Below are 21,347 nucleotides of genomic sequence, written 5' to 3' on the forward strand. Positions count from 1 at the left end.
CTTCGGATCCTTTCGTCACTTGGTCATGTGATCAAATTGTGAAAAACTACCCAATCAGATTACTTGTATTGAATCACATGGTAGGGAATCCCCATGAATAATCAATTTCCGGGTAAAGAATTTCCGCTCGGCAATCTTCGTTGTTTTCTGTGACAAGCGTAAAACTTTTCATCAACAGCCGCCATTTTGGGTAATTTTAGATCCTAAATTTTCCTTTTTTTAGCGTTAATATACCGTTCAGATTCTGATTCGAACGGATCGCTTCACATTGAACATATCTAGGATGACACACGGAACTCACTGAGATCGACAGGTGTGATTTTAGAGTGGATCTGGAGTAGTCAAAGTTCAGCGGAGATACGGGGTAATTTGCTTTGTGCGGCAATTCCAGGTGAAATTATGACTTGACATCAGGCGAAATTATCTTAACTGCTTATATGGCACCTTGGATTTGATCTGCAAAGCTTTGTGAGCATTCGCAGACAACGATAGGATGTATTTAGACCGTTATTATTCAGTATTTATTCGAGAATTGTGAACCATTTGCAAAATTCGCAAGAAGAGATCACAACATGGCCGACCAACTTGTGGACGGGCCTCCTAACAAGAGGCAAAAGATACAATCCCCGGCTCTTACTCCCAGCGAAAATGTCGGTAAGTACCAGTTTTAAGTTTGAACAAGTGTAAAGATGTTTAAGTGCTGCATCTGTAAAAAAGATACTGGTGAAAATGTTCAAGTCTTAATTTTTCGAATCCAACGACTTTTGCAATGCGGCATGGGCCGGTGAAATAAACAGTTAATCTAAATTATAAAATGGTTACATGGTTGTTTATTTGACCAGCCCATATTGCACATATTTATATGTTATATATTAGCAGTATAAGGTTTAATATTTTGGATGCGTATGCTCTTTGCTGCATTTGCAAGGTATTTTGAGAACAAGCATTATGTGATGCATGCTGAATTTCATTCATGTTTTTACATTAAAATAGATGTAATTTTTAAAAAATGTGTTAAAAATCATATGAATATAAAGTGTATTTGGTCAAAAAATAAAATTGTCTTTCCTTGTTTAATATTTAATTTTTAAATTAATTTTAGAATTCTTCGGCAAGTTATTGGACGACTTGGAAAATGACTTGCCAGACGAACTTGTTGGATCATCAACGGAGAACCAGAATGGGCCTACAGTGGCACAGAAAGCTCTGGATGATAACCCCAACAATCCTTCGAGGCACCAGCAACTGTCACAGCTCCTCTCTTCAGATTCTCCCACTCCCGGACAGACCAGCAATAGCTCTAGCCCACAGCATTCGAGTTCAGGGCACATCCAAGGACAGGCATCTGTGGCCAGTAGCATGGCCAATAGCATGAACTCCAATGCCAACAACATGAAAAGTCCATTATCAAACAGTTTATCTTCCCCTCCAAACAGAGGGGTGGCAACTTCAACACCCCACAGTATGGGAGGCAATGACTTGAATTCCTTGAATTCAAACATGAACTCTATGAATAGCACTATGTACAGTATGGCTAACAATATGGGCATTGGGAATAACATGTCAGTGGCTAATTCAATGGGAGGCATGTCTGTGTCCAATTCTATGAGCATGGCAAGTATGTCAATGGCAAATTCTATTAATTCAGTCAACTCCATGAATACAAAACTTGTGACTTCACAACCAATGATGAACACTGGTGGAAATATGCAGCATTTAAATCCATTGATGAATGGGCCAAGCACTATATCACTGGGCGGCCCTAACAGGCCACAGCAGATGAATCCAAATTTTAATTCACAAGGCAATATGATGGGGGGACCCAATGCAATGGGAAACCACATGGGTCCATCCTCAATGGGGAATACTATGAACAGTATGGGTAACGTCATGTCCAGCTCTGGAGGAAACCTGCTTGGGACACAACTCAATGCCTCCCAGCCTAACATGGGACATCCCGGAGGACCTGGGATGAACACGGGAGGAGGAGTGCCAAATGCATTGCTCAAGGTAGGTCATGTTTGTTATCTCATTACTGCTCTGTTCTTTTTTTAATGTTAGATGATATTCTTTACTAAAATGTTAGATGCCATTTATGGGAAGGTTTTTTCAATATTCTGCTGGATTTTGGAAAATGCTTGTGGTAATTTTCCAAGCATTATTTTCTAAAAAGTCAAAACTGTACAGAGGAGTAGTTGTTGACTTGGTTTTTCTTGTCTTCTCTAATTTAAATTGTATTGAATTCACCGACACTGAAAAAACAAGGCAGTGTAGAATATGAGTGGGAGCATGGGTCATATTTGGGTAAATGACTTGTTAGAAACTAAGAGTTTGCTGTGGATGTCATGCTTTTTTCTGGAGGCCATTTGTTGCTTTGTCTCCTATCTAATTTGAAGTTGGACAATGCTTTTGGTATAGATTCAATCAGATCTTAACAAACGTATATGCTGTCAGGAACCCAGAACATTTAGAGACCAATTTTGCAAGCAATAGCCTTTTGCCTTTTGCTCAGACTAGAAGAACAAGAGGCAGAAAGGGGAGGGGCTGACATTAAAAATTCTTGCCAAAGCTGCATCAGATTAATATTATAAATGAATATTGTGTTTATTTTTCTGAAGTGGATACTGTACTTCATTCCTGGGTGGAAAATCTTCATTTTGATAAATGTCAGTGAGCAGAAGATGGGTTTTTGAAGTTGTTTGTGCCACTGTCCCACTCCAAGTTGGTGTGTGTGGAGAAACTAGGTCACTGCATGGGGAAGCCATGTTAGGTCTATTTACTTTGCACTGAATAGCCTAACTATAGTTGTAGCAAGAGTAGTTGGGTATTTTAAGACCCAGAAGATTCTTAAATCTGGGGCATTTCCTAAAGAAAGGAATAGCTTTGGCTTATTGATGTTAACATGGAAATATGTGAATGTCAAAAGGGGTCTTTCATAACTATGTTGCTGTTTAATTTGAACATTTATAGAAGAGGTGTGTCTGACTGTGGGAAACTCCTTTGTTCTTTGTCCTGAGCACATGTTGTAAAGGCAGTTCATTTTAGGATGGGTACTGTTTGTTCTTATTTTCCACATATTAATACTAGGCATTGTTGGTCTTGAGAATTTACATGTGAATTGGTTTTCATGTGGAAGTGAATGGTGAGACAAGGCAGTAGCTCACATGGCATGAGATCTATGGAGAATAGTCTCTTTAGTTCAGGGTTATATCAGGAATCATTTTATATACATATGATTGTTCCAATATTTAGCCAAATTATTTTATTTTAATTTTTAATCGGACATTAACCCTTCAGACAATACATGTAGGTTGTATGAAGAAAAACTCTGACTCCTGTGGTTTAAATAAAAAAAGGTTATGTATACATATTTGATTTTCAGTTGTTGTGACTCTTGATACTGTTAACTTTTGGACAATTTGAAAAACTGTGAATAATATAATGAATTGAAAGTTAAAGATTGACTGGCATTTATATGAAATATATATATTGAAAAGGTTATGTTTTGATAGTTAATGTGATTTATAAATAAAGTATATTTATAAATAATATAAGTAATATATTGTGTCAATTAACTGTACTGCTGCATGTGAGTAATATATATTAGTAAAATTATTTTGTACAGATAAGTATAGCATGTTATATGAAGTAGGAAGATGCCCAATTGTTTTCAGTTTCCTCCTAAGACTAGTGGGTTTTGAAAAGGTGTGGTAGACCACCTTCTGGTCTTAGGTATGATTAAACTCAAAGATTGCAGATTGAGGACTTAAACTAAATGCTTAAGAATAAATTAATAATTATGTTTTTAAGTCAATTTGTCATTTACTTAATGGACAAAAATCAGCTAAAATGAGAATGTTTGCCTTGATAGGGCTCTGATGGAGAGAGGGCATAGAAGGACATTTGTTAATAATGTTAATATGAATAATCAGAGTTAGGTTGATATTGCATACTAAGGTGTTATAAGCGGCCTTGATTGTCCCCATACTGTTAATTCCATTAAAGAGGGTTAGGTTCTCTATTGTATGGTATTGACTTTGTAGAGGGTCAAATGAATGCAATCAAAGGGTGCTTTCCCAGAGATTTAGATCGATCTAAAGATTAAGTTTTAGATCGACCTAACTCCCTGGGGGTTCAGGCTAAATTGCAGTCAGCCGAGCGGACACCATAGTTAATTACCCCCTTACAGCTTTTAGTAGGCAGGACAGAGGCTTAAGCCGGCCAAGCTGACAGTAACCTTGTGAGACTCCCCACAGGGATAGATCTATCTAAAAATCTATGGAAATGGGGTGTAATTGACCTGTAATTTCAACAAGAGGTGTTAGGAGCCAGCAAGGCAAAATGCTTCTGAAGTGTGTGTTTGCAATTTAAGCTAATTTTGTAAGACTGGGCTTACTATTTTGCAATGTAGGAGTAGTAAGTATGGCAGTCTTGTAATTTGTGGTATAGACCCAAAGTCTGTTTTTGGCTAACTGAGATTAAATTTTGTGTGTGTCTATATGTACACCAAGCTTGTGTCCTTGGGTGATTTTCCCAGTTGTTTTGTCAGTTGTAAGAGCCGTTTTATACTTAATGTCAGGAGGAGGCGAGGCATTTCACTCTATTGATTATCTCTGTAGTAGGGGCATTTCATTGGATTAATTGGTCATAAACAACAGAGTAAACTTGTTTCATCAGTTGAAAGTTGAGAGGCCTAGCACTGAGCGGGACATTTCAATCCCCCTTTTTTTTCCAAAGCTTTTAGTTTAGGTACACTATAAAAGATTCTGAAATTAGTTCTTGTGAAATTTACGTAATGTGATCACATCCTTACTCTTTATATTCATGTTAAATGTGAAAGGTTGAGGCAGATGATACTGACAAGTTCATATTGAGAGGTCACAGAAGTTATACAAAAGATAATTTTCAAATTATTGCAACTACTGCAAACAGTTTTCTAGAGCAGACTGATTTGATGAATTATTGATGCTGTTTCATATTGTTTATTAGGCAGTTTTATTTCATCTGTAAATTTAGGAATAACAAGAGTTTTCTATCTCCCTGCAACATCTAATTTGTGGCACAAATTTGGTGTGTACCGTAGATATACTCGCTTAGCTATAAGAATTGTGCCTATAACCAAAAAGCAATTAAAACTTCATTCCTCACAGTAATTGAGTATTTATGTTAAAGATATTTGTATCTGACTTTTCATTTCAGCTGGCTCCCCAACCAGGCTTGACCCAGCAGGCACCACCGACTGCACATGCAGACCCAGAGAAACGGAAACTTATCCAACAACAGTTGGTGCTGCTGCTTCATGCACACAAATGTCAGAGGCGTGAACAAGCCAATGGAGAAGTTCGCCAGTGTACACTGCCACATTGTCGTACCATGAAAAATGTATTGAATCACATGACAACTTGCAATGCAGGGAAGAACTGTCAGGGTAAATGCATCATCTTATTTTATGGAACTTTATGCTTATACAATTAATTGAGGGATTTTTAGTGCTGACATTTTCAACCGACTCTTTTTGATATTGTGGAATCATTTGGAATATTCTTTTTCAGTTGCTCACTGTGCATCTTCACGCCAGATTATATCTCATTGGAAAAATTGTACTCGTCAGGATTGTCCTGTTTGCTTGCCGCTGAAGCATGCTTCAGCAGATAGGAGAACTACAGGTGAGTTTTAATATAAGATACTCATTTTATGACATACATTTGCTTTCCAGATTGTAGGTATGTTTTCCATATTTTACTCTTCCCAATTTCTTTCAGCATCTGTTCTTGCTGCTCTTGCAGGACCTAATTCAGGTCAAAATCTGTTAGGATCCAGTCAAGGCCCAGCTCCTATTGAGATGCAGAAGGCCTATGCTGCACTTGGTCTCCCCTATCCCTCACAGGGACCCAACAGTCAGCCACAGCTTAGGCCATCTCTCAATACTTCTCAAGGTAAAAGAAGGCTTATTTCTTTTAATGAATAATATGAACTTGTGGTTGGGACATATTGAATTTTGTTGAATCTTTTACTTAGTTGGTTATGGAGAAATTAATCCCAAGCTGTGATGAAATGGTCAGCATATATATTTCCAGCTAAATATTGACAGAACAGAAGATCTTGAAAGATTCTGGCAAGCGACTGAACAAGTTCTGGTTTTGTGATTTCTAGAAATTGTTTTAATTATAATTATTTTTTAGACCCTTATGATATTTGAATTGGAACAAAATCTATTATTTTAGGGGAAGGGGGGATAAATTTCCTTTCTTAAGGTGTCTCATTGTAGAAATTTTTCCAGGTCCAATGCAGCAAACTGGTGGCATAATGTCTCCTCCCATGGATGCTGCTCGTATGAACCAAAACACCAACCTTATCTCACAGCAGCTGCAGATGGGAAGCACTGGTAATCTGAGTGGTTCTTTGGGGACTGGACCAAATCAGAATATAGCCATGACAAATAAAGGAACAAAAGACTGGCACAACCATGTGACACAGGACTTGAGAAATCACCTGGTGCATAAGTTGTAAGTTGTAGCCTGTATGCCTTGTTGCTGTTTTTGTTGTTGTTATTGTTGACATAAAGTGTCATTTGTTATCCATTTTTAGTCACTGTAGTTTCATATCAATTGATAAATCCTCACTTCATCTTAATAGGTGTACTGTACATAGTTTAAAACTTGATTTCGTATGCCCATTTAAATAAAGGTTTGAAGAACAATGTTGAAGAGGTAAAGTGAAAAGTTGACAATTCTATTCAACAGGTTTTCTACATTGTGTTCCAGGGTTCAAGCAATATTCCCTACCCCAGATCCCCAAGCATTAAAGGACAGGAGGATGAATAATCTAGTCGCCTACGCCCGTAAAGTTGAGGGAGACATGTACGAAACAGCAAACAGCCGAGAAGAGTATTACCACTTGTTAGCTGAGAAAATCTACAAGATCCAAAAGGAACTTGAGGAGAAAAGAAAAGCCAGGATGCAGGGCAAAGATCAAAATAACCAGCAAGGTGGAGGGTTGCAGAGCAGTCTGAATTCAGCCTTGGGCTTGTCAAGTCAAAGTAAGAATAAATAGACACTGTGATTTAAGTATATTGCATTGTGTGTGTGTGTTGCTTTGCCATGGGCGATGAAACTTTTAAAAGTTTCCTGTTGCTTGTAAATGGAAAATTTTTATCTTTGCCCAAATATTGCAAAAGAAGAATTTGACGAAAATTTAAACTGCCTTTATAAAATGTAAAAAATTATAGTTCCAAGAGTTTAAAAAAAGTGAGAGTGATAGTTGTGGCTTGGAAATAATATCGACCTCGGTGTTGGGCACAGGCTCAATATTTGATTTTACAGACGGTCCGCCGCTGATGAACACCAACCTTAGGATGTCCAACCCCAACCTTCAGAACGACCCCTACTCCATGGCGCCAGCGACGCCCTTCCAGAGAACAGGGTCTCTGCAGGGTCTGAACAGCTTAGGGGGTCCCAGGCCACCCCTGGCAGGACCCCAGGGGAACAATGGACAGGTAATGCAAGGCGGGATGACCAATTCCAACACCCTGAGTGCAGCACTGAAGGAATCAAGGGAGGCTTTACAAGCTTCTTTGCATAAAAATGAAATGCAGGTAAATAATCATTTTTTTCATGTTGTTTTATGAAATGTTTAAGTTACGATGAAATATTGCTTGTTAACTGAAGTGATCGAAATTTTAAGCTGAAGTATTTCTTTCTATTTGTCTTTGTTTCCTGTACTTATTTGATGGGAATTTGTTTTATGAATTCAAGTTCAAGCAGCAGCAGCTGCAACAGCTACAGCAACAGCAGCAAAACCAACAACATCAACAATCTTTACAACAACAGCAGCAGCAACCACCTGGCTCTAACCAGTCCATGCAGCAGCAACAACAACAGCAGCAGCAACAGAAGCAGCAGTTAGTACAAGGACTGCAACAGATGGGCCAGGGGATGCAGGCAGGCCAGACCCCTCTACAGTCAAACCAACAAGTCAAGGTGGAACCAGGACAGAAACCCCCCTCAGCTCAGGGTGGGAAAGGAACCCCCTTGTCTCAGGCATCAAACGCAGACAGCAGCAACATAGAGATCAAGAAGGAGCTGAAGCAGGAGTCGACTGGAAAGATGGAGCCCGAGGATGGAGGAGGTGGCGCCACCTCTGTGTCTGTGAAAGAGGACACTAGCTCCCAAGAGGTGCCCACTCCCAAGTCAACAGCCAGTGCAACTGGTGGGGAGAACAGTAATGATAGTAAACCCCCCAGTGTGGCCCCCTCTCCAGCACCCCAGTCCAAACCCAAGACAAAGAAAGGTACGGGGGTTACTCATCATCTTCAAGGGGGGATAAAAAATGTTTGCTAAATGATCATTTTTCTGTGAGGTTAGCTAGAAAAGGTTGTCGAGACATGCACTTGATGTTATAATAGTTTTGGAGATGTATTGAAGAGTGAATGAGAAATTGTTGAAATTTTTGTGAAAAAAAGTTTAGAAAGTAGATAGTAATAAAGCATTGGAACAAATTTTATAATACAGGAATATGATAGATGTGTAGAGAAAACATGACAAAACATTTAACCTTTCTTTCATTTAAGTGTTCAAACCTGATGAACTGAGGCAGGCATTAATGCCCACACTGGAGAAGCTATACAGGCAAGACCCTGAATCATTGCCGTTTAGGCAACCTGTGGATCCTATACTTTTACAAATACCAGTAAGTTCACTTCATCTTTTGTTGTAACTCAATTATTTTTGACTGTTTATAATTGAATTTTGTCATATTTAGTTTGACTGCTATATATAATCTTAAATGGAAGTAGACCTGAATTTTGTTCTTAATGTAACACTAATTTTTGGGCATAAGTTATTTTGTGGAACTGTCCCCAAATATTCTCATCACAGACACGAAACGGTAGGCCAATTCTAGCCTTTAATAGTTAACTGACTTAGCTGTCAGTGCCTCAGTCTAAAGTGTCTCCCTTTATCTTCAGGATTACTACGATATTGTAAAGAAACCCATGGACCTGTCCACTATCAAGCGCAAGCTGGACACTGGTCAGTACCAGGACCCCTGGGAGTATGTGGAAGACGTCTACATCATGTTCAACAATGCCTGGCTCTACAACAGGAAGACCTCCCGGGTATATAAATACTGCTCCAAGGTAAGCGGTGCCTGTGCTCAAGTATCGTAGTGGGGTGGGAAATGTGTTGGGGTTGATGGCACATTGATTTTCATGGCACATCATCAAGTACTTAGTCTAGTGTTTCAGGTCTTCACTGCTGTTTATATTTGATTTTCCCCCCAGTAAGGATTATAGTATTATTTTTCTTTTACAGAATATTTTGCCTTTTTTTTTTCTTATTGCCAAGAAAGATTTAAAAACTTGCATTAATGTATGTGTCATGATAGCAAAAAATCTATTTTGTGAGAATTGAAATATATATCATTTAAATGTAAATGAAACAAAAGTTTTTACATTATCAGGAACCATATAAGGAAAGGGCTCTGATAATAACCTTTTTCATTTTCTTTTCTTTTAGCTTTCCGAGGTGTTTGAAAATGAAATTGATGGGGTGATGCAGTCATTGGGCTATTGTTGTGGCAGGAAGTATGTCTTCTGTCCCCAAGTGTTGTGTTGCTATGGAAAACAACTCTGCACAATCCCAAGAGATGCTGTGTATTATGCTTATGAAAACAGGTGAGATCATCATTTTTTTTATTTCGCAGCATTCAGACCAGTGTTATTTTAGATTGGAGATGTTGAGTTTGGTCTCCTGATAGCATGTTAAAGACCAAGTTCCAATCTGAAATAGTTCGGGTCTGAACAGACCCTTTGCTGTTTTATTATTGTACCACCAGCGTTAGCGCTGGCGGTACACATGGTTTCGGTCCCGTCCGGATCGTTCCGCCGGCTCCGCCGGCTCCGCCGGCTCCGTTGGCTCCGCCGGACAGCTACCGTTACCGCTTCTCCTCCTAGACGGTAAGGGCCCCCATACCCATCTCATGGATTTAGGTCACCTATAATCTCAACTCGTTCCACGTAAAATTTGGGCTTTGTCGGTATTGGGGTCTGGGTGTGGCACTCATTGCAATGCACCCTTGTCTAAAAATGGCAAAATTAAATGCTAATTATCTACCCTACGGAAGGAGTTATGGGAAAAATTTCTATAGACAGCTTTCCAAAAGTCATATGTGTAGATTTCAAATATACCCTTGGATTTGACCTTTGACCTTTACTTCAAGGTCAAATGGGCCAAAATTTTCAAAAAAATGAAATTTTTTACGAAAAAAAATTTTTTTGCCCTGTTTTTCAGACACCACACAGACTTAACCAATAATATTATTGGAAAGTGTTACCCTTCAGGTCATCTTTCATCTCCATGAATTTGGGGTCAATCGGTGCATTTTCACGGGAGTAGCGGCCATAAGATACCGAAACTGAAAACTGTCTCTAATTCGGGAACCGTTAATGCTAGAGACCCATTCTTTTTTGCATTTTGTAGAGCATGTAAAGCCCAACACTGGAGGTGGTCTCGGTTTTTTTGTATTCCATACGGTTTTCGAGTTACGCTGTATCAAAAAGTACATATTAGTGGTAAAAGCAAAATGTGCAGTACGGTAATGGATAATAAATTTTGAACTCTGGAAAAATAAAACATAAGGCTTGGCAAAGCAGACAACTTGTGTTCAAAAATGACATTATTTCATCAAATTTGAACTTCTGAAACTTCAGAGCACCTCCTATTTCAAGAATTTTGACCAAAATGACATTTTCTTTATTTTAATTAATTTTTTCTGTACGAAATTTAAGGCACATTATGGTAACTCCAAAATTATAACATTTAGTCCCTTATATCTCCAAAACTGGCAGAGATAGGTCCATAGTTACTATTGAAGTTGAATAGGAAGTCATATACTGGCAATCTTCCTATGACCTTGAAAGTGACCTTTGACCTACTTTTCACCATGAACTGAACTTTGCAAATTTTTCTTCCCTTTTATCTCCAAAACTGGCAGAGATAGGTCCATAGTTACTATTGAACTTGAATAGGAAGTCATATACTGGCAATCTAAATGTGACCTTAAAATTGACCTTTGACCTACTTTTCACCATAAACTGAACTTTGCAAAATTTGCTTCCCTTTTATCTCCAAAACTGGCAGAGATAGGTCCATAGTTACTATTGAAGTTGAATAGGAAGTCATATACTGGCAATCTTCCTATGACCTTGAAAGTGACCTTTGACCTACTTTTCACCATGAACTGAACTTTGCAAATTTTTCTTCCCTTTTATCTCCAAAACTGGCAGAGATAGGTCCATAGTTACTATTGAACTTGAATAGGAAGTCATATACTGGCAATCTAAATGTGACCTTGAAATTGACCTTTGACCTACTTTTCACCATAAACTGAACTTTGCAAAATTTGCTTCCCTTTTATCTCCAAAACTGGCAGAGATAGGTCCATAGTTACTATTGAACTTGAATAGGAAGTCATATACTGGCAATCTAAATGTGACCTTAAAATTGACCTTTGACCTACTTTACACCATGAACTGAATTTTGCAAATTTTGCTTTCCTTTTATCTCCAAAACTGGCAGAGATAGGTCCATAGTTACTATTGAACTTGAATAGGAAGTCATATACTGGCAATCTAAATGTGACCTTGAAATTGACCTTTGACCTACTTTTCACCATGAACTGAACTTTGCAAATTTTGCTTTCCTTTTATCTCCAAAACTGGCAGAGATAGGTCCATAGTTACTATTGAACTTGAAAAGGAAGTCATATACTGGCAATCTAAATGTGACCTTAAAATTGACCTTTGACCTACTTTACACCATGAACTGAATTTTGCAAATTTTGCTTCCCTTTTATCTCCAAAACTGGCAGAGATAGGTCCATAGTTACTATTGAACTTGAATAGGAAGTCATATACTGGCAATCTAAATGTGACCTTGAAATTGACCTTTGACCTACTTTTCACCATGAACTGAACTTTGCAAATTTTGCTTTCCTTTTATCTCCAAAACTGGCAGAGATAGGTCCATAGTTACTATTGAACTTGAATAGGAAGTCATATACTGGCAATCTAAATGTGACCTTAAAATTGACCTTTGACCTACTTTACACAATGAACTGAATTTTGCAAATTTTGCTTTCCTTTTATCTCCAAAACTGGCAGAGATAGGTCCATAGTTACTATTGAACTTGAATAGGAAGTCATATACTGGCATTATAAATGTGACATTAAAATTGACCTTTGTCCTACTTTTCACCATAAACTGAACTTTGCAAATTTTGCTTCCCTTTTATCTCCAAAACTGGCAGAGATAGGTCCATAGTTACTATTGAACTTGAATAGAAAGTCATATACTGGCAATCTAAATGTGACCTTGAAATTGACCTTTGACCTACTTTTTATCATGAACTGAACTCTGCTAATTTCTTTCTCTTTTAACTTCAAACTTGACAGAGATAGGTCCATAGTTACTCTTGAACTTGAATAGGAAGTCATATACTGGCAATTTACTGTGACCTTGAAATTGACCCTTGACCTACCTTACGAAGAACTTAAATTTGATTGTACCATATATATTTTTTGCAATAGTTTAAAAATTCTTGTTGATTGCATTTTTACAGCTTGTCAAGCACAAAACTGGTGGCTGTGTCCCTTATTTTGTGTATGTGGGGGTCTATACGAATGCGCTTGCTCCAGCTGGTGGTACAATATTCGGAGGCGGTATCGCCTCTCTGATCCTCTAGTTCATTTAGGCAATAAAAAAAGTTTCCAATGTGTAGTTGAATGCTTTTAATAGTTTTAGATAAGGGAGTTGGTCTTATGGATTTTTGCATTTTGAAGCATCAGAAACTACCAGTTTCCCTTGATGGCATCATAACACTCTTGTAGTACTAAAAAAAAATGAAATTTTTCAGACAGGTAAAAGTTATTCTTAAGATTCCTAAGATGAATATTGTAATGTTGCCTGTCTGTAAATATTTCTGTTAATAAGTAACATGTTTTTCTTCAGTAGCTTTTTTCCCTCTCTGTTCCTTTGGTGTGCTCCCTTTTTCTGTTTAACATGATTAAAGTGAACTTTTAATTGTATGCATATAGGCTTTTTTTAATGTGTTTATGGAAACTAATTCTTTTTTCCTTGTGTGTGGTTTGCTTGTCATCTGTTCTGTCTTGTTTTGTTCTGTCTTTTTTTTTTTCTTATCTTAGATCATATTAAAACTAATTTTGTGAATGTACTTTATTTAAACTAACACATTTGATTTCTATGACTCACCAAGTCACTGGGATGTCATCACTTTTTGGTAACAAATCTATACTTATCCCTCTTTGGTGACAGGTCTCTTCTGCTGATTTAATATTGACAGTATATAGAAAAAAGTTACATAATGAACTTCAGAATGCTTGGGTTATGGCAAGGTTGAATGAAAACAGCAGTTAACCCTTCTGTTAATGAAATGAGATATATTATATGTAAAGCAAATATTTCAGTTTTGCCCCATATAGTGCAATTATGATTATGCATAAATATATTATTATTAATCGATTATTTAATTTAAATGCAATTTTTTTCATTGGTGACAGTTAACATAACTTTCAGAATGACCATTATTTATTGCAAATACTAACGTTTTATTTTATTATTTTTTTCTCCCTCTCTTTTATTTCCCATGTTTGTCTTGTGCCTATGTGTTGTGGTGTCCTTCACGTTTGCCCTTTCTGCTGCCCAAGCAGTCAGTTCAAATCTGGACTTTTAAACACTAGGTACACTTTCTGCGAGAAGTGCTTCAATGAGATTCAAGGTGAAGATGTCGAGCTCTCTGACGACCCATCACAGCCAATTATGTGAGTAGAAATTGTTTTATCTTCTCATTCACTTTTTCTGCATTTGTTATACAGTTTGATTATTGTTATAAAATGGAGAGTAGGTGGAATATTTTTTTTCAAAGATTTCTGATTTATACCAAATTAATTCTGACTTGGCAATACGCAAGTTTTAAGCCCATTTATGTTAATTTAAACGTTTTTATTGGAATTGCCAAATGATGGTCAACAACACCTTTATCATATGAAAAATGCACCACTTTATCAATCATATCGGGATTAACTTATTCCATATTTTGAAGAAACTGCAAAGTTCCATAGCTTGAACTGTTCTAAATGCCATGTAGTATGCTTTTTCCTTTGTGATGAAAAGAAACAACCTAGTGCAGTAGGGCATGTGTTTTAGTGTGTCATGCTTCAACAGAGAACATTTATTTTATAATAAACCATTACATTTTCAGTCGCATCAAGAAGGATCAATTTGTGAAGTTGAAGAACGACAATTTAGATTATGAACCGTGAGTGTTCCATGACAGATAGCTGTAGTAACATTAATGCTGAGATATCTCATTATGTCTTGACTATAGAGTTGTTATTACCAGACACAGTGTATTGTATGTAATTAAATTGCCCTTCTATTAAAGTTATAAGGAATGATAGAGTTAAAGTTTTTTGTTTTAACCAGTTGACATTATCCAAAGGTTTAACGTGAATATATTTTGTTGTTGCGATGATTACATCAATTTGAATGATGAAATTTGGGGGTGTGCTCATGTATCAATGTAATGATTAGACAATGGGGGAGGGAGGGCTGCCATCCTCAATCTATTAAAGATATATTAATTTGTTAATCTTATTAGTAATATGTTAATTGCCATTTTTCATTTTCCACATCAGATTTATTGAGTGCAATGACTGTGGACGGAAAGTTCACCAAATCTGTGTTACTCACATGGACACAATCTGGCCGAATGGATACACATGTGACAACTGTCATAAAGCTAAGGGGACACGGAGAAAAGAAAACAAATATAGCGCCAAAAGTAAGTTACTTACAGTTTGGGCCACAAACAGTCCAAGGAACTGGTAGTCTAAAGTAGTAATAGTGACAAGTAACTGTGCAAGTTTACACATTTGTACTGGCATTTGGGAGTGGGGGCAGTGTTTAACATTATCTGTGGTTAGATGTTTACTTCTTTGCCTTAAATAAGATTGAACTCTGGATTTGTTCAGCATGACTGTACACATTCAAACAATGAGACAAAATCATTCTTATCCTCATAAATACTTACACTTAAAATGTTGTATAAGTGTTATTCTGTGCTTTGCAAACATAAATACCTGTTAGTCACAAGCATTATAGAAATTATAGCCTATTAAGAACCTTAATAGCAAAATTTATGTAGATTGGATAAAATGTTATTTATATATTTGTTTATTGATAGTTATGCACATATTGTGTACACACGTCTGCTGTTTGTTAACCTGTCTCTCTCTCTCTCTTTCCCCCATATCTAGAGCTTCCAAACACAAAACTTGGTTTTTACCTGGAGAACAGAGTGAACAATTTCTTAAAGAAGAAAGATGTTGGTGCGGGTGAGGTGACCATTAGGGTGCTGTCAGCATTGGACAAAGTGGTGGAAGTGAAGCCAGGAATGAAGGCCAGGTGAGTGCTGCTCCAGACTGTGTTAGTTTAGGCATTAATTTAACCTTTTTATCATGATCAGTGCTGAGATGAGTGTGCAGTGTTTTAGTGTAAGAAGAATGCCTTGGGGTGGGATTTAGTATGGATCAATTAACTTCGTGTTTGAGAGTTTATTTTGTTGAAGAAATATCTGTTTTATTCAGAAGTGAGGGCCCTCCTCTGATTTGATCATATAAACAAACAAACAAACAAACAAAGATATAAAGATGCATTGATATATTGTCTGTATTACTTTTCATTGTCTTCTTTGTTCTAGGTTTGGGAATGATATCCCAGATTCCTTCCCATACAGGACGAAAGCCATGTTTGCATTTGAAGAAATCGATGGCACCGATGTCTGCTTTTTTGGGATGCACGTGCAGGAATACTCCTCTGACTGTCCTCAGCCAAATACAAGGTAAGCTTGACACATGGTTTGATATGGACACCATGCTGAGGTCATTCTTTGGCATAAATATGGTTTTTAAAAGAACTGAAGAAAAGATGAACAATTTGTAAAATGCAGCTTTTCTGAAGCTAGTTGAAAGAGACTAGTGTAAAAGCCAATAAACAGAAGTGCCTGGCATTAAGTTATAAGCCCTATGCAATCATATCAATTTTCTTTTGAAAAGCAAAACAATTTTGAATAAATTCATTTGTATCATCACAAATCATACAAATATGAGTTGTGAACTGCATGTACAAGACGAGCTGAAAACATCTCAAAAAGTTTTGTCATTAGTCATGTCATTTGTGACTCAACTGTTTAGAAATATAACAATTTAATGGGAATACATTTTTTTTCCAGGCGTGTGTACATATCTTACCTTGACAGTGTTCATTTCTTCCAACCTCGCCAGTTCAGGACCGCGGTGTATCATGAAATCCTAATCGGATACCTAGATTATGTGAAGAGTCTGGGGTGAGTGACATAAAGAAAGATTTGCTTGCCAGCAGTTTTGAAATGCTTTTGTTTGGAGGTCTAAATAGTCTTCACTTTAACAACAAGACTGTACTCTTTTTCAGAAGGTTATTAGATATCTTAAAAACTTCTTACTTAAAAATTTTTGGGAATTATTTAGCCTATTTAGACTGAAGTGAGCTGGGTGTGTGTTTCCAGGTACACCATGGCCCACATTTGGGCATGTCCGCCAAGTGAGGGGGATGACTACATCTTCCATTGCCACCCGGCGGAACAGAAGATTCCCAAACCCAAGAGGCTGCAAGAGTGGTATAAGAAGATGCTGGACAAAGCCATCATTGAGAGGGTGGTCATAGATTACAAAGTAAGAACAATGGGATTATTGTTGGTGGTGTTTATCTCAACTTCAGATTCTTTTTAACTTCTTTTGATTTTTTTCTTTGTGAAAAAAAAAACAGTTAAAAAAATATTTGTTTATAGCAATGAATGTACATTATTTCATGTTTTCATGTCACAGTAATTATAGGAGATAATGGAGTTGCTTTGGTAATCATTTGCTTGTTTTTACATAGGATATACTAAAGGATGCAATAGAAAACAATATTCAGAGTGCCACTGAGATCCCGTACTTTGAGGGAGACTTCTGGCCCAACGTGCTGGAGGAAAGCATTAAGGAGCTGGACCAGGAGGAAGAGGAAAGGGTGAAGAGAGAGGCGGCGGAGGCGGCTGCAGCAGCTGAAGATAGCGTGGATCTTGACCTAGATGGGGACGGTGCTGAGGTAGGTAGATGGGTAATACCCAGGGATGATACACCTAATTTACATTTTACAGTCTGTGACACTGGAATCAGAGTATCAGTGATGTGGTCCAGTCCTTTTGAGAAACCTTGGCACTTAAATTGAGTGCAGTTAAGCTTCTTGCTCAATTACTTTCTGTCCCAGAGTTAGTGGGGATCTTGTTAGTTGCCTGGGACTATAATCTCTGCTGCACAGATGAATTTCACTAGTGCTTCTTTTTCATACAACAGATTTAAGTTGTCCATTTTAATGTGATATATAATGCTCTGTCCCTAGGGTGCTCAGGGTAAGAAAAAGGGGCAGAAGAACCAGAAGAAGAAAGCCAAGAACACAAAGAGCAACCAACGCAAAAATGTGAAGAAGTCCAACTACCCACAAGGTGGCAGCGATCTCTCCGCCAAGCTGTTCCAGACAATGGAAAAGCATAAGGAGGTATGGCTAGAATGTTTTGGCATTGCTGTATTTTACTGTAACTCTATACCGGAGGACAAGAGTGCCAATGAAATATGCCCTGAAATTGAAGAAATGTAGAATTATGGGTGGCATGTATGTATATGGCGGCCAAACAGTAACATAGATATGTACACGCATGCAGTCTATAAAATAAAAGTACTTGATACTCAAGCAGCACATAACAGTGGGTGGGTGTGTTCTATACGGACTGGCTTGTGAAGAAAATTAACAGAGGTCTCAAGTAGATAATCTTGAAATACTTTTTCCCTATTGCTTCATGAATGGAGATTTGAAGAATTTTGGCATGCTCTATTTTAGTATGCATGTTGAGTTTAGTGAAGATATAGAGGTGACAGATCTTATTTCTTTAATATCAGGTGTTCTTTGTGATCCGTCTCCACTCCGCCCAAGTGGCAGCTACATTGGGTCCGATTGTCGACCCTGATGGCATGAGCTCTTGCGACTTAATGGATGGACGCGATGCCTTCCTGACCATGGCAAGGGAAAAGCACTTTGAATTCTCCTCGCTAAGGAGAGCCAAATACTCTACCATGGCATTGTTGTATGAACTCCATAACACAGGCAGGGATAACTTTGTGTACACTTGCAACAACTGCAAGGCACAGGTGGAAACCAGATACCATTGCAGCATTTGTGATGTAAGTGCCCTACTTATATGAATTATGCTAAACAAAGAAAAAATAAATGAAAGTTCTATTTATTTATTTATTTATTTATTTGTGCATTTTATTTCATTTTAAATTTTATTGTTAGCTCTGGTTTTTGTGTCAAAGGTTTGAGTGGTGTTATCCTGTTTTATGCAAGATTTTGCAGCAATTAAAAAGTTATTTGGACATTTGAATTTATTTTATTTATCATTTTCTAACTGTAAACACAAACAACAAATATCTGCATTGTGTAATAGTCAATTATTTCCATGACTCATGGATTTCTGTATTTTTTCCATCTTCAGGACTATGACTTGTGTATACAGTGCTATGAAAAAGATGGTCATGAACACAAGATGGACAAGTTGGGCTTGGATTTGGATGATGGTCCAGGTGATTCAGGAAAGCAGCAGAATCCCCAGGAGTCACGCAGGCTCTCCATTCAGAGGTGTATTCAGTCACTGGTGCATGCTTGTCAGTGCAGAGATGCAAACTGTCGCCTCCCTAGCTGCCAGAAAATGAAGCGTGTGGTGGCACACACAAAAAGCTGCAAAAGAAAGACTAATGGGGGCTGTCCTATTTGTAAACAGCTTATTGCACTCTGTTGTTATCATGCCAAACATTGCCAGGAAACAAAGTGCCCTGTGCCATTCTGTTTGAATATCAAACACAAACTAAAACAACAACAACTTCAGCAAAGACTACAACAAGCTCAGATGATGAGAAGAAGAATGGCCTTAATGAACAGAGGTCCATCCACAATGCAGCAGTCCGTAAGTCAGACTCCAAGTATTCAACCCGCCCCGGCCCCTATACCTCAAACCACTTACAATGGATCAGGGGGAGGCAAACCCAGTGGCCCTCCACCAGGGGCGATGAGTGCCGCCCAACAGGCCCTGGTGCAGGCCCAACGCCAGGCCGCGGTCCCTCCTTTTGGGAAGCCAACCACCATCAGTCAGCCTGGAATGCCCCCGCCTCAACCTCAAGTGAGTCAGATGAACCAACCCAGTCCAATGGGTATGCAGCAAGTTGCCAGCCCAATGCAAACTCAACAGCAACCACAACAGCAACCTCAACAGCCACAGCCAGGACAGCAGCAACAGCAGCAGCAGGGATTGCCTTCAATAAATCGCTGGTCGATGTACAATGTGAATCCAGGGGCGCGACAGCCACAACCAGGCCCCATGCAGCAGGGAGCTCAAGGAGGAATGATGCATCCTCAAAACCCCAACATGCAGGGGCAAGCAGGGCTCACACAAAACCCACAGAGATCTGCTTTGCAGAAACTTTTAGAGACGCTGAAGTCGCCAACGTCGCCGCAACAGCAGCAGCAGGTGCTGGCCATACTGAAATCAAACCCTCAACTTATGGCTGCTGTAATTAAGCAGCGTGCTCAGCAACAGCAGCAGCAACAACAACAGCAGCAGCAGCAACAACAACAACAGCAGCAAATGCAAACGATGCCTGGAGGTCCGCCTCAAGGGTTATCAATACCACAACAACAGCAGTGGGTGCGTATGAGGCATATGCAGCAACAGCAGCAACAACAACAGCAACAGCAGCAGCAACAACAGTTTCAGCAGCCCCAGCCTCCACAGTTTGCTCAGCCCCAGAGGCCACGGATGGGCTACCCCCAACAGAACAGCTTTCAGGGAGAAGTGAGTCAGCAGATGCTGCAACAGTACCAGCAAAACCAGATGCTCCAAGCGAGACATCAACAGCAGGTGCAATACAAGCAACAGCTAGGGCCTATGAGCCCAGCACAGCAACAGTTGATTCAACAGGGGAACCCAGCTCAGCTTATGCAGCAGGTGCGCTCTCCCCCTTCTTCCCTGCCACAGACAGTGCGTTCTCCACAGCCAAATCTGTCGCCCCACCCCCAACCCACACCCTCTCCCAGGGGGGCGCAACCATCCCCACATCATATTCCACCCACCCATTCCCCTCACCCCAACATGGGGGGCCCCTTAGACCAAATGAACACGGATCAGGTGATGCTTCCACAGATGCAAATGTCACAGCATGGCAATTTGTCACAGTTACAAAGTCCCCCCAACCCGGACATTAATGTGAACATGGGACAACAGGACAATAACATGGCTGAGCTCACGGCTCAGGACAAATTACAGAGATACGTGGAGAGTTTATAGCAGGTCCTATTAGTATGAGACGAATAAGAGAGAAAAAAGCAACTTCCAAATCCCCACATAGTAAGAGATGTTTTAACTTATGTACAAAGTGTGTAGAAAGTCAAAAAAACACAAGGACGTCGTTGTGTTTCTGTACAAAGTTTACTATTCACATTTTCAAGATGAATTTTTTCAAAAAACAAATGTTTTATTACTGCATAACAAATATTTTATTTTATAATAATAAAAAAGACAGGCATGGATATGATGAAAGAGGCTGTAAGATATTGGATTGTATATGCCCCCCATCATTTGCAACCATCATTTAGATATGATATAAAATGTTTTGTAAGAAAAAATATTAATATATGTGAGTGCATGAAATAAGGAGGAAGGTCCGGTCCGTCTTCTGGGCAGTCTAAAATGTTGGTTTGTACCGAAGGCATGTTGTAATGTAAGTAAATGATTATAATATTTTTCACGAAAATTAGCTTAGCTAGGTTGAATAAAAATGATTTTATTATTATTATTTGATGAGTTTATGGCAGATAGTAGCTATAATTTTTAGCAGAATGTTTAGCCAGTGATTATTTTGAATCTCTGCCCCTCCCTTTTTTTCTTTTTATTTTATTATTATTGTGCCTCTTCGGACTTCCATGCAGCTTTTGTTAATTCTAGTTGAATATAGAATGAATCATGTCTGTACATATAGCGCACACAAAAATGTGTTCCATCTTGAATTCTCAAATAAATGTGTGCACATTTTCTATGTTAGAAACAATTGTGGTGTTTTGTTTTATAATAAATGATGAATCCTTTCATAGTTACATTAAAATGCTTACTGCCTGAAGGAGACCTGGACAAGAATGAGTGGTTTT

The 21,347-nt window shown here is 38.5% G+C and overlaps 1 protein-coding gene across 5 annotated transcripts; it reads left to right on the top strand.

Annotated features, from left to right (window-relative positions):
- The first annotated feature begins 134 nt into the window (after window positions 1-134).
- On the top strand, window positions 135-21,290 carry LOC106170324 (CREB-binding protein). 5 transcript variants are annotated; one of them, XM_087008676.1, is made up of 23 exons: window positions 135-654; window positions 1,103-2,010; window positions 5,200-5,428; window positions 5,553-5,666; window positions 5,763-5,936; window positions 6,281-6,506; window positions 6,744-7,039; window positions 7,302-7,594; window positions 7,755-8,289; window positions 8,570-8,688; window positions 8,966-9,136; window positions 9,516-9,673; window positions 13,727-13,837; window positions 14,278-14,334; window positions 14,714-14,859; window positions 15,335-15,482; window positions 15,778-15,918; window positions 16,309-16,422; window positions 16,621-16,786; window positions 16,995-17,201; window positions 17,496-17,651; window positions 18,050-18,331; window positions 18,646-21,290. In XM_087008676.1, the coding sequence occupies exons 1-23, from the start codon at window positions 573-575 to the stop codon at window positions 20,488-20,490; spliced, it is 6,678 nt and encodes a 2,225-aa protein (XP_086864802.1). In that variant the 5' UTR covers window positions 135-572; the 3' UTR covers window positions 20,491-21,290. The 5 variants fall into 5 exon arrangements, with proteins under 5 accessions (XP_086864802.1, XP_086864805.1, XP_086864804.1 ...); XM_087008679.1 differs by having other exon boundaries at window positions 13,757-13,837; XM_087008678.1 differs by having other exon boundaries at window positions 7,323-7,594.
- The last annotated feature ends 57 nt before the right edge of the window (window positions 21,291-21,347 follow it).

Source organism: Lingula anatina, chromosome 3 (genome assembly GCF_051362555.1).
Source record: "Lingula anatina isolate TDL-2025a chromosome 3, LinAna3.0, whole genome shotgun sequence".
Lineage (NCBI taxonomy): Eukaryota > Metazoa > Brachiopoda > Lingulata > Lingulida > Lingulidae > Lingula > Lingula anatina.

Coding starts and splice junctions, on each gene's coding strand:
- LOC106170324 (XM_087008676.1), top strand. CDS start 573: ATGGCCGACCAACTTGTGGACGGGCCTCCTAACAAGAGGCAAAAGATA. Junction 5,429..5,552: donor TGCAGGGAAGAACTGTCAGG/GTAAATGCATCA, acceptor ATTCTTTTTCAG/TTGCTCACTGTGCATCTTCA. Junction 9,674..13,726: donor TATTATGCTTATGAAAACAG/GTGAGATCATCA, acceptor CTGCCCAAGCAG/TCAGTTCAAATCTGGACTTT.